This window comes from Xenopus laevis, chromosome 3L, assembly GCF_017654675.1.
Source record: "Xenopus laevis strain J_2021 chromosome 3L, Xenopus_laevis_v10.1, whole genome shotgun sequence".
NCBI classification, from domain to species: Eukaryota; Metazoa; Chordata; class Amphibia; order Anura; family Pipidae; genus Xenopus; species Xenopus laevis.
In genome coordinates, this window is record NC_054375.1 from 92,864,136 (window position 1) to 92,886,826 (window position 22,691).

General features: G+C 38.2%; 1 protein-coding gene across 8 annotated transcripts in view; it reads right to left on the bottom strand.

Moving 5' to 3' along the window:
- Nucleotides 1-22,691, bottom strand: part of ahcyl2.L (adenosylhomocysteinase-like 2 L homeolog) — a 65,661-nt gene that overhangs the window by 37,842 nt on the left and 5,128 nt on the right. For 2 of the 8 annotated variants that reach the window (XM_018251019.2, XM_018251018.2), the window contains exon 1: nt 3,847-4,189. In XM_018251019.2, the coding sequence (XP_018106508.1) occupies nt 3,847-3,903 (57 nt within the window). In that variant the 5' untranslated portion in view covers nt 3,904-4,189. 8 annotated transcript variants of the gene reach the window in all.

The following is a 22,691-nucleotide window of genomic DNA, read 5'->3' on the forward strand; positions in this document are numbered from 1 at the left end:
CTCGTGCCATACGCTGCCTGCTCGTGCCATACGCTGCCTGCTCGTGCCATACGCTGCCTGCCTGTCCTACAAAACCTGTGGAAAGTGAGCCTGGTAGGGTTGGTTACTATTTGGAAATTGTTGTTTAAGGTGTTTAATCATGTGCTGGGAGGGGGTGGTGTGTTATCCACAGGGGAGGAGGAGACATATGGATTTAAGGGTATGTTTTAATAGGACTTCAATTTTTTACATGAGTGACGATTGGTATCCCTGCAGTGAGCACCAACCATTTGGTTTTTTGGTGTGTTACCACCATTAATGTGGATATGGTCTTAAAAGTTCTTGTGGTAACATGGGTGTGGTTTAAAAGCAAGGAGTAGTCAACACTGACTTCCATTATCGGCCCTCCACCACGTAGGCCAAACAATTTCTGGCCCTCAGTACCACACAAGTTGGACAGCACTGACATAGACCATGTCAGACTGGGCACCCAGGGCTCCCTAGAAATAATTATATTTTCATGTTAATTTTAAGAAGCCCAGCACAGAAGATCTGAGAATACATGGCATACTGCATTCCTGACCCAACATATGGTCATTGCCCAACAGTATTTTCCAGCCTTCTCAATCAACTACCTTCAATTTAGTAGGTTAGTGAATAAAACATTTTCTTTAAGTGCCACTGGTAATTGTCCCAGCAAATAAGCAGCTTTGATACCTAAGTAATACATTTTATAATTTAGAAAAATAGAAATGACAAATATATATTCTTACAATGAAGCATTACATTGGAACCATCATCATGAAGAACATATGACGGAATATTTTACCTGCTATACAGTACTGTGGTGCATTCTGTAAATATCAACAAAGCAGAGTAATGATCTCTAAAAAAAAAAGTGGAGCATTTAAACCAAAGCGGAGTGTTGCCACATTCTACAGCACTTTTCACACCAGAAAACATCCACTGAAAACAAGTCTAGTATATTGTGGTAATTTTCTCTAACACAGAGTAAGGCATTTGATTGGAAGTGAGCTAATATCTTGCTTCAAACCTAACAGCCACTTGTAACTGCCTCTCAAAATTAAGCTGCCTAAGGCTGAACGCCAGCTTTGTTGTACAAAGAACGATGTGCTTCAGATACAGAAAAACTAAGGTATTATATAACAGACAACCCTACTACACCTAGGCCACATGAGCACATACCAATGAGATCAGTATGGAATTTTGCTTAGCGGAGCAGTTATTTGAAACCTTGAACTAAAAGATTTAGTTTTGTCTAATGGAATAAATTAACTTTAAAGGACAAGAGAAGCTGAAATCACTGGTTTGTGTTGAGGGACAGGCAGGCAGCAAAAACAATAACCTTCTGTATGGTGTGCCCCTTCAGTAATAAACATAGCAACCCCAGAATAGTGAGACTTCTAGCAAGTCATAGCGTACTGTATGTGACCTCAACCCCAAACTAGTACAGGGATTACCTGTGAGATTGAAAAAAATATAGTGGTAATGTGCACCCTAGCAACAGAAAAGATACACTGGTCTGGAGCAGTTACCTGGAGTCACCATTTTGGCTCACTGCAGTGAAACAAAATAACCCCCTCTCTCTGTGCTTTTCTGTAGTTTACATCAATCCATCCTATAGGCCTAAACGGCTATAACAGGTTTGTGTTTATAACTACGGTAGTATTGTCCAGCATTCTATACCACTTCCATGGCATGCACTATTAGTTTAACATACTCCTGTGTAAATACCCATAGTGATCAAAAACATGGGGGGGGCAGAATGCTTACTTGACTTTACCAGCTCTCGTAGATGTGCTAGTGCTTTACATAAGCAAAGCACTATATGCAACTATCATATCCAACATTCACATATGATCAGTCAATTTTTAAGATGAAATAGTAACACACTTAAAGGGGATGTTCAACTTTAAAATTAACTTTTAGGGGGTTATTTAATAAGCTCCAAATACCCGAAATTCCCTGAAATGTGAAAAATGTGTTTTGTTTTTTTTTAATAAAAATCGGGACTTTTAAAATCACAAATTTTTCGGATATGCAACCTGTCAAGGTTGCATAAAAGTCAATGGGAACAGTCCCCTTGATTTTTGGTTGTGTCGGGGGTTTCGGGCAATTTCACTATGTTTTCGGAGCTTCGGGTGAAAACTCCAAAAAAATTCAGAGATTTCGGGGAAAATTCACGAAAAAATTGTGAAAATCGTAGCTTTTACCGCAAAGCAAATTTTCGGGAAAATGTAAATTAATAAGCGTTAAAAACCTGAGCGGGTTAGATCGGAGTTTGTAGCAGCCGATATTGAGATAGATTTTGGATTCGGCCGAACCCATCAGGAAAGATTCGGCCGAATACCGAACCCTAATTTGAATATGCATATTAGGGGTGGGAAGGGGAAACTTTTTTTACTTCCTTGTTTTATGACAAAAAGTCACGTGATTTCCCTCCCCATTAGGATTCGGATTCAGTTCGGCCAGGCAAAAGGATTCTGCTGAATCCTAATCCTGCTGAAAAAGGCCAAATCCTGGCCGAATCCCGAACCGAATCCCTAATAAATAACCCCCATAGTAGAGAGCAATATTCTGAGATAATTTGCAATTGGTTTTAATTTTTTTTTTTTTTATTGTTTGTGGTTTTTGAGTTATTTCATTTTTTTTTCAGCAGCTCTCCAGTTTGCAGTTTCAGCAATCTGGTTGTTAGGGTCCAAATTATCCTAGCAACCATGTACTGATATGAATAAGACTGGATATATGAATAAACAATAACAATAGATGTGTAGCCTTACAGGGCAATTGTTTTTAGATGGGGTCAGCTATTTGAAAACTGGAAAGTCAGAAGCTGGCAAATAATTCAAAAACTATAATAAAAAAAAAGAAAAAATGAAGGGCAATTGAAAAGTTGCTTAGAATTTGCCATTCTATAACAAAGTTTACTGAATGGTAAACCACCTCTTTAATTGGAAGGCTACTAATTCTTAATCTTTTCGTAATTTATTGCTTTCAATATTGCAGCCTTGCCATTCTCTTCTAGAATATTTATCGATAGAATACACACAACTTGCACACATATTTACATTTACTCTGTGATTGTTTCTAATTTATACCTGCCGGGTTCAAACAGAATTTTCTAAAACTTTACCATATATCAAAGAAAAACAAAAATGACATTTCAAAAGTTGCCAAAACAGGAATCAACTTATTTTACCACAGTGGTTCTAAACCCATGGGCCAAGAGATTTAATGTACATACAACAAAGGCAAACATTTGGTTTTATACGTATGTAAACTTACGGTAAAGACTTTTACCAATATATCACTGAGCAAACACTGCCGTACTGTTGTATAAAGGCAAGACTGACACACATACAGTTGCTCAGCACTGTCAGCCTATAGAACTAGACATAAATAATACACAGGATACACAAATTCATGTACACACTATAACTAAAGAAGAGGGCTTAAAAGTTTGCTAGGCATTAACAATAAAAATGTTACTGCTAATAATGCATTTACAAAGATACCTACAAAGATTATTGGACTTTCAACATTAAGCACTAGCTAAACAATAGCAAGAAAATGGTAACCATTAACAAGTATAGTCTATAACGGAGCTAACCCAAACAACTTTATAGGCTTTGTCTACAGGCATTTGTGACTGACCCCCTACACCAGAATGCTATATTCAAAGTCTCAACCCACAAAAAGTACAGGTACATATTTTATCTGCAGGGACTCTACCAGTCATGAGATTTCCCCTGCACTCAGATCCCCTTAGATAAGCGATTATGTACATTATGAAAAAGGGGCCAAAATTAATTCTGTAAAGGCAAGTAGTAATAGTCATATTCTTACCATCCAGTCTGGCATGTTGAACGCAGTGGTATCTTGGGTGCTTTCTGTCCTTTCCATTTCTGCACCTGTAAAATGAGCGTTCTCAAGCTAAAGAGAGACTACTCTGTGAATATTTCGGAAAAGCGGTGTTGTGATCTCCAGCTAGTCAGTCAAAGCACTTATAAAGAGATTCAGCCCCCACCTTTGCTCTCCAACTGTGCACAGAAACGGCACCATACAAAAGTGGCCACAGAGCTAATGTTTCAAGATCTGGCAGAACTCTGCTCCCCAGTCATATCCCTTGTGAAAGAAAAAAAAACTATCAAGCCCCTCCTTTCACTAAACAAACCTACAATTTTCCCTTGCTCTACTCGTGGTATCAACCCAGCTCCTTATCAACACCTTTATAACAATGATTCATTCTCTGGCGGTCAATACTTTAGAACAAGGTTGAGGAAATTATATTCAAAGGGTAATTTACAAAGTTTCACACCCCATCTACTTTTCTTCTCCCAAAGGTAACCTTGAAATTAACTTTGATTTCAATCCTAATCAAACAATACATGCCACAGCTGACAATAGCCAGGGAAACCAGGATAGCAATACCTACAAAGCAGAACAATCTAAACAAGTTGCATTGAAAAGTACTATAGTATTGAGTTAGCACTTCAACAATACATTGACTTTGCACAGAATAGGGTTCTACCTTTTGGCTAGAAACCATGGGGATGGGAAAAAAAATTGGCCAGTTCGGGAGTGAGTAAACAATCAATTAATGCCTCCCAACCTCTCCCCAACTCTAAAACAATTATTTTTGTGCAGATTTTTTTTATGTAAAAACAAATAAATTCCTCATAAATTTAGGTCAATACAAGATGCAGAGAGAGGTGCCCACTAGGCCATATAAATAGTTTTAGAACTTAAGCAAAGGGTAACTTTATGTTAGTATGGAACATTTAAAGAAATTAACGTCAACACTGCTGTGAATGAAGCAAAATTACATTATTGGATTAATGCTACTTAGTAGCAGAATTAAGGCTACTAACTAGCAGCAAGAAATTGCTATTGCACCTAGGCAGGGCCGCCATCAGGGGGGCAGCGGGGGTACTGTTGTACTAGGTCTGGGCCTAAAGGGGGGCCCAGCTGTGCTCCACTTTTCAAAATAGTCGGACCCCCCTCAACGGCACCGAAGTCCTGCTGCACCACTGAAGTCCCAAAGAGCCAAAGTCCTGAAGCCACGAAAAGAACCAAAGTTGAAGTCCTAAAACCGCGAAAAGACCCAAAGCCACAAAGGAGCTGAAGGTGAAATCCTGAAGCCGTGAAAATAACTGTAGTCACAGAAGGAGCCAAAGTTGAAGTACTAAAGTCGTGAAAAGACCCGAAGCCATGAGGAGCTGAAGTTGAAGTCCCGAAGCCACAAAAGGAGCCAAAGCTAGACATGAAGCCACAAGTTCAGTTCTAAAAAATATTGTATTAAACCCATAGCCACCAATGTATTATTTTCTATAGGCCCCTTGCCACTAATGTTTTTTTAAAAAATATTCTCTGGGGCCCCAATGTTTCTTTTTAACTTTTAAGGGGGGCCCTGACCACAATTTTTTTTAAACCTTTATGGGGGGCCCTGGCACCAATGTTTTAATTTAAGTTATAGGGATGCCGTGGTCACCAACAAATTTTTTTTTAACTTGTAGGAGGGCCATGGTGCAAATGTTTCTTTGGTTTTTTTTTAAATTATAAGGGGGCTCTGGCCATCTATGGCTTTTTATAACGTGTAAGTATGTGCGTTTACCATTTTTAGCGCTGATGTCTGTGTGGCCTTTTTACAGTGGTGTGGACAGGATATGGGGTGGGGCTTGGGGTAGGTGTAGAAGCCCCACATGAATAGATGAGGGAATAAAGAGGAATGACAGTTCTTTTGTGCTACCTGAAGTTCTGAATATTTGGCCCATAGGCCCAAATAATTGAAAAGTAGTCATGCATGTGTATGGCAACTCATACAATGTCTGTTTAGCCAACGAGTGCTCATACTTTACTAATGGGTGGTCTACTTTAGTCATGATTTCCCATTATGATCTACATTCATGGGACATCAGTCTGGCGACCTATAGAGAGGATCCCCAACCTTTTTGAATAATAAGCCACATCCAAATGTAAAAAAGAGTTGGAGAGGAACACAAGCATCCAAACAGTTCTTGGGGGTGCCAAATACAGTAGGAGCTGTAACTGGCTATTTGGTAGCCCTTATGTGAACTGGCAGCCTACAGGAGGCTCTGTTTGGGTTTTGGGTTCGGATAAGGGGTTTGAAAGAGGCACAAGAAACATTATTCACCTTGCATTTTAAAACTTTATTATTTCATTCAAGTAATTTACATATTTGAATATATAGCAAAGTGTATTTTTTCACCTGACTTACAGAAAAAGGTGGGTTGTCTGATTCTGATGCTTGTTTAAAGTGCCAGCCCCCGAAAGCAGATTTGTTAGCAGTTAGCAATTGTTGGAGATTTGCAAAAATGAGCAAAGATTGTTCCTGTGTATAGCAGAAAAGCCATATTGCATAGTTGGATATCAATCTACCTTAATCACTTGGAATAATGCTTCCTAAACTTAATTTTGCTTACCGTATGGACTGGCTTGAATCTACTCTTAAAGGAACAGTAACACCAAAAAATTGAAGTGTTTTAAAGTAATGAAAATATCATGTACTGTTGCCCTGCAATGGTAAATCTGATCTGTTTGCTTCAGAAACACTATTATTGTTCATATAAACAAGCTGCTGTGGAGCAATGGCGGAAATTGGAAAACGGCTATATGGCACAGGTTAACTAATGGATAACAGATAACACCATTAGTCAGACAGAGCTTATTTGATATCTGCTGTGTAACCTGAGCCTTTTCCCCTTTGAATGGCTGCCCCCATTGCTACACAGCAGCTTATTTATATAAACAATATTAGTGTTTCTTAAGCAAACTCAGCAGTTTTACCAGTGCAGGGCAACACTGCATTATATTTTCATTACTTTAAAACACTTTTATTTTTTGACGTTACTGAGAGTGACAAGTCACCAAATCCAATTTTACTGCTACTTGGACAAAATATGTGCAATAAGAATTTTCTATGCATTCTGGTTCTCTATTTGGTATATGTCAGAGAAGCTAATGGGGAGAACCCCCTTATCAACAGGAACTTAAACACATAAGAATACAAGTAAATGTCCTTACAGCATTTCATCTCTACAATTCTGGATGGAAATAAGAGTGGCTCCTAAGTGCAAATTCTTTATTGTTTAGGGGAATCTCATTATTAGTGTATGCTTTTGTTTATGGGGATGGGTTGAAGATTGTGTGTAGGGCTACTCGAATTTACATATGTAACCCTATGCATGATTGTATTGACAGGTTTCATTCTATTCTATATTTGTCTTTTTGGTGCAAATAAAGACATTAAAAAAATTATGCAGAAAGAAAAAGTAATACAATTAAAAAATATACATTCAAGTTGCGGGGTTTTTACCAACGTAAAATAACTCTCGCAACAATGTCTTGACAAGTGGCTAAAGGAGAAAATGGCATGCTTGAATAGTATTTATTTTGACAGCCTGACAATAGATCCATAGATGTACATTATTTAACTAGTGTATTTTTAATCTGTCACAAAGCAAATACTACACAACCATGTCAAGAAAACATGAAAGCCTTAGACAGTTTCTCCCTTAAACCTGACACCAAAAACAATTGAAGAGAAACTTTTTTTGTTTGTTTTTGTCAAACAATACTACATATGGTAAAGAAAAACCAAAGCTATACTACAACAGGGCCAGCAGTTCGAAGAACGTAGAAAAAAAACACTAAGAAGTGTTAAGAGAGAAATCTTTGTCTCTCAAGTGTATAGCAGAAAGAAATGTTGCAGGGTTTGTTTTGATTAAGAACTGACAAAGTACCCACATTTTAAGTAGTAAGATTTCAAATACAGGTATTGGACCTGTTATCCAGAATGCTGGGGACTGGGTTTTTTCTGGATAATGGTCTTTCTGTAATTTGGATCCATAGCCTAAATCTATTAAAATAACAATTTTTAAATAAAACCAATGGGATTGGAAATCATTTTCCATTATCTATTTTCTGGATAGCGGGTTTCCGGATAACAGTCCCATACCTGTATACTCTAAATTGCAACCTAAATTAATAAACTGTCACAGCAGTCACATAAGGTTGCTCTTGATGAATAATCTAAGCCAGTGTGAATTCTACTTAAATACCCAGTGGGTGCAGAAGATGTAAAATGATCCTTGCAGTGAAGCCTTCCAAAAACGGTGTGTTTGACTGTCATATTTCTTTCTATACAACTTTAAATTGGCACAGAGGATAAACATGGCTATCTGCCTGGGTTCTAGTTTTATCTAGCACAGGGGTCTGCAACCCGCGGCTCCGGAGCCACATGTGGCTCTTTATCCTCCTTGCTGCGGCTCGGTCTTGTGGCTTTGCCGTCTTTTGGCTTTGTCGTCTATAAAGCCCTCGCACCTGCTAGCGGCTTCTTGAGTGTGCGACCGCTGTAAGCTAATGGTTAGCTTACCACGGTAGCACACTCAGGAAGCCGCCAGCAAGTGCGAGGGCTGTATAGTCATCCCAGGAGTGACAGGGGGTCGCACACTCAAGACATAACATCGACCCATCCCTGCTGAACATATCCGCATTCACAAGGATAAGTCAGCCCAATCTTGAAATTGAACTAGCTGACATAGCGGATAAAGACTTATGGTTATGGGTGTCCAAGTTCAAAAGCTTGACAGCGGATCTCGAAGAAATCACTCAACAGAAGGGAACTCTCACTAAAGAGCACAAGTGGAATGATATTGAAAACCTCCCCAAACCCCACAAACTTGTTTTTGAAACATGGAGTGCCATTCCCGACATGTATATGAACATGAAAAAGTATGCATTTGGAGTCCTGTCCATCTTTGGCTCAACATACTTATGCAAGCAAGTTTTCTCAAACATGAACTTCATAAAATCCAAATATTACTCCCACTTAAGAAATGAGAGCCTACAGTCCTGTGTGATGATCAAAGTCACATCTTATAGCCCCGACATAGGGAAGATCAGCATGGAGCTTCAGAAACAGAAGTCACATTAAACAGATGAGAACACTAGCATCTAATAGGGCTATTCAGTGTTTAATTTATTTCAAAGTAGGCCCACACATGCACACTGCATTTTTGTTTGTTGTATTTTGTTGTTGTAACAGTTCAAATTAAAAAAAGGTTAAAACCTTTAAAAGTTTAAAAGCTGTGTTATGTTTTGCAGCTCCAGACTATTTTTCTTTAGTGGAAGAGGGGGCAAAATGGCTCTTTTGATAGTAAAGGTTGCTGACCCCTGATCTAGCATAAGTAACAATGGTAAACTGGCTTGCTGTTGAAATCACTATCTTCTTTTTCTGCACTGACTACAGACTGAAGGTATTTTTTATTTTTCTTTGTATTTCTAGGTTAAATACCGCAATCAATTTTTTCTGGTTAGCAGATTTTCTGTGGATGCAAAGTAAAAAGTAAAGAAATGCTTCACTTGCTATAGCTCAGAACAACTAATCTAGTGGCCACAAGATGTCGCTCATATGCAACTATATACACAGGCTCCGGTAACTGTACAACACTGCAGTCAAGGCTGAGGTTTTAATATCCATTTAATACAATATTTTAACTATATCAGTCATTTCTAAGTACCTCCAGCATCTCAGATACAATATATAGCACAAGCAACACAACTCACATGTACAGCTTTTATCTTTACATTCAAATCCACGTTACGTAACTAATGGGCAAGCTTAGAGTTAAATAATGTGTGACTATATTTTATTTGCATAAAGCATCTGTGCACATTTATTTAACAATTCAATTGCCAAAGCATGCTTGCATTAAAAATGTACCTTGACAAAAGATCAGAAGCTGAGCAAATTCACAATGTAGTAAATGTTGGATAATGTATTTAGAGACCTTTACCTTTAGTATGTTATCTAGAATGTACAATTTTTAGCAGCCTTTCTGTTGGTCTTCATTTTTTATTTTTAAACTATTTGCCTTCCTCTTCTGTTCTCCAGCTCAGTTAGCAAGCTAGCTCCTGCTACATTGTTTCTGGAGTCAGAACTAGCAGGGTAGAGAATCAATACTTCATTCAGCAGCAATTACATTTGAAAATAATTTTACCACCACTGAAAATGTATATTGGAAAGTTAATGAACATTATATTTTGGGGATGATGAAGCCCTTTCAGGTAAACATTGCTTATAATTAAAGGGGATTTAATATACTACAGAAAGTTTATTTGAGATAATATACATACATGCATTACAGGTAATATAGGCAATGTAAGTTTACATATTGTGGTTTGATATAGCATTTATCAGATTACACACAGTGATCTTGGTTTAAGATTATCTTAGCAATTAGAGTAATTTATGATGTGTTCCACTTTTCCCATAATGCCATATAGGACTGTACTCGTCCATTTTTGGAATGCAAAGCTTTTTTTTTTTTTGCCAGATCCTTCAAAGAGTTATACCAACTGTGCGTAAGTTGGAGGGTCTGGGTTTTTCAAGCAAAGAGTTATCCATTTCCTAGGCAAAAATAACACTTAGTGAAGATAGGTTATCAAAGGTGAGGGGAGCACTAACGGGGTGGTGATTCCAAGGAGACACTTGGGATCTTTTGGTGAGGGGTCCCTACCTGACTAGCTGGGGTTTCTAGGATTTTGGTCCAGTATGACTCCAACTTTGTACAGGTCCACAGAGTAAGGAGATGGGTACCATTCTGTTGAGCACAGCAGTTACAAAGGGGAGAAACAGAGGGATCTATTCTGTGCAGTCTGGTCTTGGTATAATAAAACTCTGAAACAACCTTAGTTTGGAAGTGTGAACTGCCCTGAGCACCACCTTGTCTTATTGGCAAATGCAAAGTGGCGTGCAGGAGAAAGCTGCTAGTTCTGAGATCTTTCTAGCTACTGTTATGGCAACATGGAACAGCACAGAAGAGGAATTTTAGGCTGATAAAGGCTCAGATGTAAAGGCTCAAATGGTTCTCTTTGCAGGGCCTTTAAAGGAAAACTAAAGCTTAACTAAAGAAGTAGGCTAGAAATGTTGTACATTATGTTTTGGGCTTCTGTACAAGCCAAGACAACCACAGCCTTTTAGCAGTAGAGCCCCCCATCTTCTTCTCTGCCGATTCACTGCACATGCTCTGGGCAGCTGTCACTTACTGAGCTCAGGGACTGACTCAAAATATGCAGTACACATAAAATATAACTGTCACAATATATGGCTAATTAGTAAAGGACAAGGAAACCCAACCCTTATTGCTCTCTTTGCACAATAGTTGGCACCATACCCCCCCTCCTGAACTATGTTTTTTTCTTTGTAAAATTCTCACATTCATCACTAATTAAATTTTGCACATGCACACCTATCTCCGGTCACTGATGATACAAGCGCTGCACACATGATGTACACAGCTGAATTCTATTTTGAAGCGCTGACAGACTTCTCAGAGCTTGGGTATCACTTCTGCACATGCGTTTAGCTTTGGTCTGAGGCTCTAAACTGGAGTCAGGCGGACGACATGTATCTCGCATATTTCTTAATGAGCTTCTATAGACTGCATGGACAGAGCACAAGATTTGTAAGAGCCTAGCCATTAGGATTTCCTTGTCCTTTAATACAGATAATTACAAATTAGTGCAACTTGCATGAAAATTTAATAATCAGCCTTGTAGCATCATCTTAAATTACGGGCCAACCTCATTTTCTACTTGGTAATGACCCCTAAGCTTAGCTTCTCAACATCTGATCAGAGCCACTGAGCATGTGAGTGTCACAGAAATTTTCCAAGATGGTGACCCCTGTGACAAGATTGAAGTCCTGGATCATTGCTGCTAATGAGAAGCTAAAACTTTAGGCTGTGGCAATAAGTTAATTATATACAACATGGCATTTATAGCCACATTCATTTTTAGGGTTTAGTTCTTTAAGGTCCCAAGGAGGAGTGCCATCATGAGCAAATACACGGAGTAGCTTGAGTGAAGGTCTACACACCCTGTAAAGGTGCCAGTGACTGTTGCAGTAAGTTTGGAAGGGCTGAAGTTTTTAATTTCAAGGAGCTAGTGATGTCCTTTGTCTAATCCTTGTAGTAGAAAATCTAAGAAGGGAGGGGTGTGTTGGATGCTATGGAAAATGATAGTCTTCTGGGTGAACCAATTTACAAAGTTTCCATAGTCTTTGATATGTGTGGGATGAAACCCGCTTCCAGTCCGTAACATGGTGCCTACTACTCTTTCTAAGAAGATTTTGGTGGAACACACCCTCAAGTATAACACTTAATGATTGTGGTGCAGAGGTTCTGAAGGACAGTAGGTTGGGACTTGAAGTTTCTAGGTTCTATACATTCTAGGAAGCAAGATGACAAATCTTAAGAGGGATGTGTTAATGTCAGAAAGAGGAGGAGCGATATCCCTGCTCAATTTTTTCTGTTGTCATTCTGCCTCTCAACATTAACCCTTTGGTACCTGTGATACATGGGGCAATCAGAGAAAGCAACTATTATCATGAAAAGAAATTTCAGAATTCACATACAGTCACAGACAAATTTGTGTGTATTGCAAGGTCACTGAGGGGTGGGAAGACATTACAGAGAAAAATTAAGACAGCTTAGCATGGGAATCAAGGTTTCCATTTATTATGGTTAACACATTTGGAAGGCACAACAAAAAGAATTTAGCTTTGCCGAGGTTCAAACCATGTCATTAGAGGCAAGGTCATCAGTAGAGGAGCGCAGCAATTAATCTGCACTGATAAAAAAAATGACTAAATGCAAACTCTGTAAATAATTAGCAGAGCTTTTAATCAATACCATAAGAAAAGACTAATCAATTAGCCATTACTGTAGCACACCTACGCAATTGTAAAAGTCAACCAGGATTGGGTAGTCATGAAAAGTGGAGCCCATTTCAATGAAAACTTAGCTGTAGCAAATCTTTAAACTACATATCTTTTTTGCAAGCACAAAGGACAAGCATGTAGATGGGGGAAGGGGCATGCAATTCAAAAACTGCAACCTAAAACCTGCTATACATGGAAAGTATGAGCCTCCCTCCTTTAACAGTTACTTTATTAACTTTACTCACAGTGCCGAGCTTTGTTCCCATAACCCTTATTTGACCAATTGTGCATAGTGCACAATTATATACTTTATAATATGTTATTATAGGGGTGGTCCACCTTCAAGTTAATCTTACTATGTTATAAAATCAGATTTCTAGCAACTTTGCAATTGTTCTTTCATTATTCAAAGTTATTAAATGTTTTTGTGGAAGCACAAATCTAGAACACATCCTTCTATTCAGTCTCTCACCTATTCACATTTCAGTCTCATTCACTGCCTGGTTGCTAGGTTAAATAAGAGCCCAGCAACAAGGTAGCTGCTGAAATTCCACACTGGAGAGCTGTTGAATAATTGAAAACACACACACACTAAATAAAATGAAGAAAATTCAAATTGTCTCAGAACATCACTTTCTAGCCCTTAATTTCCATTTAATTTTCTATATATGCCTATTAAATAGAGAAGAATGTCCCATTGACACTACTTAGGGTTAATTCCCTTTATGTAATAAAATATACTAGTTTGCCAAGGCTCACAGGAGATCTATTTTCAGCAGTGTTATATGATTTGAGAACACCAAATTCCCCAACACAGACCAAACTATCGACTAGATTTAGCTCAGTTCAGTGAGAAAAAAAGTTTATAACATGAAAAATCATGGACGACATTCAATATAAGATTCAAATAAGGGGTCTTTCTATACCGTGAAGCACCGTTAAGGCTACACACAAAGTGGCACAAACAACAGGGAGCTCAGTTTTTTTTTTTTTTTAATAATCATCTTCCTGCTTCTTCTTTCGGCTCGCATGTGCAGTAGAGCAAAAAAGAAGCAGGAAGATTAACGTTTTATTCTATGCCTTCTTTGGCTGGCATGCCCCGATACCTGTATATATTGCACAAGTGAGAAGGTGCCATAACTATATGCTATATCTTTTGTAGCTCTATTGCTTTTCAATACAGGACTGAAAGTTATGATGAGGTTTTGTTTTGCTCTGTAAGGACTCCAGTCTATTATTCATTTAAGCTTAGACTGCGTCTCAGTTTCTGTAACTCAGTTTCTCTCTAAAACAGTCACCAAGAAAACAGCTAGATTGCTCTAAACAAGAATGGCTTTGTAAGAATGAAATAAATAGACAGGAAAATAAAATCAGGAATGTTAATCTGACTAGAAGGGAAGAGTCACGACTGCTGTGCTCATCTCTGTTTATAAATTATACATAAAGCTGTCCCTCAAACTGAATGTTTTTCCATGCTTACAGGATGTTTCTTGCCATATTATTAATAAGATTCCTTGCATACAGTTATCAGGCTTGGTTATGGAACAGTGAACCAAAACAATGAGCTAAATAAAAGTATCAGTGCCATACATTATAGGGCAGTTCTGTACCTCTGGAGCTAGAAAAAGCACATTTTTAAAATAGAGAAAACCTATACTATCCAAAAGAAAAATGGATTCATGTACTAAAAAGTCAAAATTGTCCAAATCATGTAACCCATAGCTACCCAAACAGATGTATATGAGACAGCTTACCAGTAAATTCTACCTGCTAATTGGTAGTTATAGTTTACAAGACAAACAGCAAACGTTACACCATTTATTATATTACATTACTGCCAAAGTGTCTTTAACAAAATCAAAAACTTGCTTTGCATCTAGGCATAGTGTCACTGCTAGCATATTATTCATCAAGGGCAGCATATACTTTGATAAAGGCTTCCCCTTGAAAGCATAGTAGTGGAAATTTACAGCCTTTTCGGCAGAAATTTAGCTGCATGAAAAGAAACGCTTCCTTCAAGATCAACCTTTAAAAATCTACTTAAGGAAGGGAAAAAATGCCCTATGAAGCCTCTCCAATTTAACTCAGAGGGAGAAGCAATTCCTTCCTGACTCCAAAATGGCAATCGAACCAGTCCCTGAAACAACCTGTACCAAGAGCTATCTTCCATAACGCTGCATTCCCTCACTTGCTAAAAAGCCATCCAACCCGCTCTTGAAGCTATCTATTGTATCAGCCTGTACTACTGATTTGGGGAGAGAATTCCACAACTTCACAGCTCTCACTGAAAAAACTTTCTTTATATATAATATTTAGATGGAGACACCTTTCTTCATGAACATGAATGGATGCCCTTGTGTCAACTGGAAGGATCTACTGGTAAATAAAACATTAGAGAGATTATTATACAATCTTCATATATTTAAACATAGTTATCATATAACCCCTTTAAGGAGAACCAAACCCTTAATTATAAACACCCCTAGCCTAGCTAGGTTGGGGGGCAGGGGTTTTTATAATTAAGGGTTTGGTTCTCCTTTAAGCACCGTTTCTCCAGTGTAAACAACCCTGACTTAGCCAGCCTTTCTTTATAACGGAGACTTTCCATACTCTTTACCAGCTTAGTTGCCTTCTCCAGACCCTCTCTAATTCAATAATGTTCCACTTGAACACAAAACTGCACAGCATATTCTAGGTGGAGCCTTACTAGCGCTTACCAGTAAAGTGGAAGTATAAACGCTCTCCTCCCGTGAATCGATGCCCCTTTTCAACTTCTGCCAACAGAGCAATCTTTAACATACATATTTGTGAATGTTACATTGACCTTTCATCCAGAAGAAATACATTTAAGTATTGGTACCCATTTAAGCAAAATAGTTCTATGAATGCAAATGTCATTGAGCAGAAAGTGTAGTAGACTGCAAAGGCCATCCATCATTGGTTAGTTAATATATCACAGTTACTTGTGCTTTGGCTAATTAAAGCAACATTGCAGTAAGTTCAGAACAAACAGTTCTGCCAAGAGTTTTAGTAACTGCACACATGCTTTGACCGCCACTGCCATTCACGGAAAAAAACAGTAGTCAAAATGCCCCTGTACACCAGTCACGGGTTCTAATGTTATTCTAAGGCAGTGACCCCAACTAGTGGCTCACAAGCAACATGTTGCTGCCCAACCCCTTGGTGTTGCTCCCGATGGCCTCAAAGCAGATACTTATTTTTCAATTCCTGGCTTGGAGGCAACTTTTAATTGCTTAAAAAAGACATGTACCGCCAAGTAGAACCTCCTGTAGGCTGACAGTCCACATAGGGACTATCAAAAAGCCTATCACAGCCCTGATATGGACTTTTCTTGCATGTTTTGCTCCCCAACTCTTTTTACATTTGAATGTAGCCAACGGGTAAAAAAAAGGCTGATAACCCCCTGTTCTAAGGACTCAAGTGAGCAGTGGAGGCCTAGCACTGGTCCAAGTGCTACAGATACATTGCTTCACATTGAATAGCATGAGAGAAGTGTTTTGCTGGTGCTTTCTTTTGTTTTTTTCCAGTGGCTATCCCCTTGTGCAGGCCAGGACTGGCAAACTGATTATTCTGGCAAATGCAGAGAGGTTTCATTGCTTTTTACTGGGCTTTTGGGGTCTCTGTTTGGGCCTCTCTGTAATTAAAATGTCAGGGTCTATTCAGAAACTCGTTCTGGACATGCAGATGTGCCATATGCTTAAGCTTTAAAGGAAAACTACACCCCCAAAATGAATACTTAAAGCAACATATAGTTTATATCAAATTAAGTGGCATTTGAAAGAATCTTACCAAACTGGTATATTTAAGTAAAAACTGCCCTTTTACATATCGTCTTGAACCACCATTTTGTGATTGTCTCTGTGCTGCCTCAGAGATCAGCTGGCCAGAAATAACACAGCTCTAACTGTAACAGGAAGAAGTGTGGAAGCAAAAGGCAGAACTCTGTTAATTGGACTAGCATGTTTATTTGGTGTGTTTGTGTGCTAAGTGAATCACAAGGGGCGCCCTTACCTTTTTTAAAATGGCAATTTTCTATTTATGATTGCCCAATGGCACATACTACTAAAAAAGTATAATCTTATGAAAATGGTTTATTTACATGAAGCAGAGTTTTACATATGAGCTGTTTTATGCAATATCTTTTTTATAGAGACCTACATTGTTTGGAAGTATCGTTTTCCTTTAAGGGGGAAGGAACATTGTGGAGAGTAAAAATAAGAATACATTCTAAAGCATTTGGAGGAGATTAGTTGCAAGTGCCAGAGGAGATTAATCATGGGGCAACTAATATCATGGGGATCTTAGTGACTATAATAGCATCACTAGTGTTTTCTACAGAAAATTTAAAAAGGCACATGCCTCACTGATTTGACTGGAAAATCATCATTATAATTGTCTACGAAGACTTTCATTCATCCAGGTCATGGTATATATAGTAGAAGTAAATCTAGAGCAACTGGACTTGCAGAGTAATCATTTTTTTTCTCCTTAAAATAATGCTCAGAGTCACCCTTTAAAGTGAAACTATATGCCTGAACATTGCGGGTCTTTATTACAAATACCACACATAAAAATGCATTAACATATAACACAAAAAACATGCCCTCTGGCTCATTATGTGGCACAGTGATCACACACACATACCAAACATACATGCTAGGTTGCATTTACCAATGAATTAGCGTGATCAGCGTGTGGTCAGATTTCTGTTAGTTCTGATGAAAATCTCACTAAGAACATTCATAATAAAATGAATACATTGGCTTTACGCTGAAAAGCCATAAAAAAAATTCTATAGTCTTTTTACACTACTGTATTACAATAAAATTAGTTTAAAATTATACAAAAAAAAATGCATGTTCGAGTACATTGAATCCACAGATTATCAGAGTGTCAAGGTTCAGATTATTGCTATCAATCTCACACTTTCATGAAAAATTGCTAATAGCAATGCAAGGACAGCTTTATGGCTGCAGATAACATAAACCTCATTCATTTAGGTCAAAGTAAGATCCATGTCAAATATTTTTTTTTTTTTAAGCACTGAAGTGACCCTAAAAGTTGTCAGATATAAGTCTTAAACTAAAGGTTTCTCAAGAAGTCAAATTTGTATTTTTGAGCCCAGCTAGGCTGAAAAATTGTATCCATGAAAATAGAGAGATTTGAAACAAAAGCCACAGTGATGGGGTCCTGGGGTAAGCACTGCTGCTATACTTGAAGATTCAGTTGTTTGGTGTCTGTCACTTTTGTCCAACAGCTGCACATAAAACATTTCTTGGCAGCACCAGTCATCATTGTTCATCCTATGGGTGTGTAGAGAGCTCTGAGCAATATTGTAACCCAATTTATCTTAAGTATTACCGGTATTTAAACCACTGAATTCTAAACAGTATCTCTTATCTGTTATTCATATATGAACACTATAGTCCTTTTAGGATAATGCTTGATTTCAAGCATTCTGTCCCAGCTGTTTCACTTGCACTCACCTCTGTCAGGCTCAGAAAACCAGCAATAAGCAAAAGATAATTACCTAATGAATGCACTTATTAATTGCTGCAGGGACAAATTGTTCAGTATTGCCTCATATGCCACTGCACTTAGGCCTCAGATGGCTATGTCAGAATTATAATTATGAAGAGGTAAGTTGGGGGAATTTAAAAAAAAAAAAAAAAAAAAAAAAAAAAAAAAAAGTGTCTTCTTTATTAGTGATATGGACATAGTCCCTGACCCATGGAGTTTACACAATGTATTGCACCTATTGCAAACACTGTATCAGGAGCCAATTACCACCCATGGGAGGCACTTTATTAAAATCCGAAAAAAACTAATGTATGTTAGATCAGAAAGCTAAAATAAAAGGTTAAGAAAACAAATTGCAAGAAACTAAGCAGATCCAGTAATGGGTTAAATGTAGGAAATAAAGTGGTTACAAAAGCTTGCTGCTGATCTCATGGTGACTGTACAGCACAGATCCTTCCTGGTTCTCCTGCTAAATGGGAGACGGCTGCTGCGTGGGATATGGGAAAGAGTCAGCATGTGTGTGGCAGTAACATGAAAGACTGATTTTAAAAGCCTAAAAAACAGATTAACATTTGGAGATCATCTGGCATTCGGATAACTGCTGGGGAGCGCAGGGAATGTTCCCCTGCTGAAGGCAGACAGAAAGCAACCGTGTCATTATTACTATGACATTTTAAAGCACCTAAAATGCATGACATACCCTTTATTTCTACAAACTGCACAATTCTGTTGTTCTGTTCTCCAAAACAAATGCAGTGCATGAAGCTGCTAACTCACGCTCTAAAGCGATCTGTCCAAACTGCAAATTCCCACTCACTTATCAGGCATGAAGTCTTCTACTGAACAGTGTGGGTAATGAATTGGTACTATAAAATTACTTGTCTAATTATAATAAAAATTGTGTTATTTTTATCTGTCTTATAACTGCCTTGCTTCATTCTAAACACAATCTAAGATTAGGATTCTGCGCTGACTTGACAAAGCCAGGTACTGTGTGTGTGGACTACAAATAATTGTCCCGACAATTTTCATACCATGGTGATCAGTCATATAGTCGATTGGACAGGTTATAAAACTTCTGTTGAATAACTTTAATATCTCTGCATGCATTGCCAGGGGTTATCCATGGGTAATTGTTACTACTATTTCATACGATTGCGGCCTGCCAATTAACGGCCAGATCTAATTTGTTATTTTTCCTACTCTAATCCTACAATTTAAATCTAAATAGTTAAACTTAGATTGTCGAATTGAAACGTACAATCGGTATCCGAATGTTAGTTCAGAATAAAATCTGAATGTCTATGGCCAGCTTTACAAATAATGCAACCCCTCCCCTACAATGTTTCATTGTGAAGTGATGGAATTTGGGACTTGAAGTCCATAAGCTTTCCACAGTGTCTAGTGCACTGATTTTTTGCTAAGCAAAGGGAATTTCAAACCCAGAATCCTTCACTTCATAATGGAACAACAAGACTGTGGGGTTGCATAGCCTTGTGTTTCTAAAGGTGGCCATAGACGAGCGGATCTCTCCGCGATATGCCCACAGTGAAGTGGGCGATATCGGGCTGATCCGATCGTGGGTGCTAGGGCCCAACAAATGGATCCGATATGGGCAGTCAGATCGCGGGACTGCACAGAGATTTTTTTTCAATCTGTAGAATTTTTTTTAATGCATACAAAAATTAGGAAGTATTTTAAAGATGAATTAGGCTTGTAACCTGAAATAACTATTTAAATGCACAGGCTTGAATCATATGAAAAATTTAGGCCAGCTGGCTTTAAGCCAAGTGCCAACTAAAGGTGCTCATATATAGATCAGCTGCAGTATGGGATGAATATGATCACCTTCTTGAGAGATAACGTATCAAGAGCATTCATGTATGAATGAGATTCAAGTTTGATATCAAGTGAAGATTAACATGTCACACCAGGCATTTTCTCTGCCCAACATCCGTGTGTACTAATATGCATTAGTACACACGGATGTTGGGCAGAAGGAAATGGGTTTGCATTTTCTCCACCAGTATAGAAAACATATGGCCCTAAAGCTGGCCATAGATGCAAATATCAGATCGTACGAATCATTGTATGATCAGACTTTCCCATCTCCCGACCTGGCACTAACCGTTTCGATCAAATAAAGTACAAAAGAACAGATGAGCCCCTGACGGCAATCATACGAAAATTATGTCCAACCAAAGCTAGTGACAAAGTTCATTCAGCGCTTAAATTGTGGAATCTTCAACTGGTGTAAAGAATCTTGATTGCAGCCACCCTTCACTGGTCCACTCTGCAATACAAAACAAATCTCTATAGGGAAGCGCAAAAATGGATACTATGGTGCAGTACCCTTGAATTTGTATATTAAAGTGCCACACAATGTGCTGTGTTAATTACATAAAACTTGTTTAAAAAAAGTGCCATGTGCTGTAGACCCTTCAGGTAAGTTAGACCAGGGATGGTAAATCATCCCTTCTCTGGTGAAATTGCCTACTCACCAGATTTCCAAAGTATGTACACATCAAGCAAACTGGTGCTGACTCCAAGGTGTCCTTGAGTATTCACACCTACTGACAGTCTCCCTCTGAAAATCATAAATCGGCAATATATGCAGAGATATTATCGGCAGCCGACAGAAATCTTTTAACCTGTCCGATCGACCAAATGACCGATCTGCACTGGACGAAAAATGACGGGACTCTCCACACACGGTCCGAAAATTGTACGAATACTCGATTTGTACGATCGGATCTTTGCGTCTATGGCCAGCTGTAGTCACCTGGTCTAACAAACTGATCGTTAAGAGCATGTACATCTTATTCCTGAAATTTTTAGAAAATGCGCCCCTAGGGGGTTATGTAATAAAAGGCACTAAGTTTGCCCAGGAGCAGTAGCTCCTTGGCAAACTTAGTGACTTTTATTCCATATGGGGGCTAATGTTTTATAAAAAGTGAACAGTTTGCTAAAGAAAAAATCAGACTTCTAACCCAAGCAAGTCCTTCTGTTTATCTTTCTATCTTTTAAGTTTATAATTAATGTGCTGGAATTTAAGGCACTCACAAGAGGTTAAAGGTTGTGTGACAATAGATAATTAAGTGCTAACAATATTTTCTTTTTCGAAATCTTGTTATACAAAATGTTCACAGCTTAAATTGTCAATATACAGGTATGGGATCAGTTATCTGGAAACCCGTTATTAAAAAATGATTTCCTTTTTCTCTGTAATAATAAAACAGTAACCTTGTACTTGATCCAAACTAAGATATAATTAATACTCATTGGAAGCAAAACCCGCCAATTGGGTTTATTTAATATTCACATGATTTTTTAGTAGATTTAAGCAATGATGATTCAAATTACGGAAAGATCTGTTATCCGGAATACCCCAGGTCCCGAGCATTCTGGATAACAGGTGCAATACCTGTATATTAAATGGAATGCAGGTTATAATGTATACTTTCTGCACAAGTGAGATTAGAAACCAGAACTAAATTATATGCTTATAACACTTCAGATGCAGGCATGTTAATATAAAAACCTCATTTATACCCAGCAAGCATTAGAAAAGCACTGTATAGATTAGTCACCTCTATGGGTGTTTTTTTCCATGAGGAAGGAGAGAACCCTTTACTAATTTAAGAGCTCTAGTGATGCAGCATTGGGTCTTCTACCTCTGGAGCCAGAAAGGACAGAAACAGCCCTGGCCATTCCATGAAACAAAACTTTTGTTTCAAGCCTTTTATGAATGTCATGGCTCAATACTTAAGGAAATGAATTCAAGTTTGTAAAGCAGATACCCAAAGCAACAATGGTTGCTTGAAAAACCTGAAAGAGGACACTGAGCAACACTAAGCTACCTTGTAAACTGAGCTGAGTAATGATGAAGCATAGGTCTGACATGTTTATTATGCATTTCCAATTTAATGCAATCAATACACTACATTTTTCAACTACCCCAGTTCCTGTTCAAATTAAATGAGAAAAACGTAAATAAATCTGTGAGGGTGTATTGGAAATAAGTTCTGCAAGGGCAGAAAACCTCTATCAGATCTGAGAAATGTTTGCAGTCTTCAAATGGAACACTAGATACAATTCTTGACTATAACTATTATGTCTATAGCATGCTGCTCAAATTTTGGGATGTTTTACCAGCACATCTTTTCGGCATTATCCATGCGCTTCCTACTGTATTCAATGGAACAGTCAGCTGAAAAATACAGTGCAGTGCAGATACTTTTACATGATACCTAATGAACACAATGTGACGAGCAGAAGATTTATGCATTTTGACACAGCATTTATAAGGGCCAGAAGATATTTGGGGGGAGGGAAGGAATGCCTGTGTGCCACAGTACAAACAATATATACATTTGCTGCATATCATTGCAAGCCGCCCTGCAAA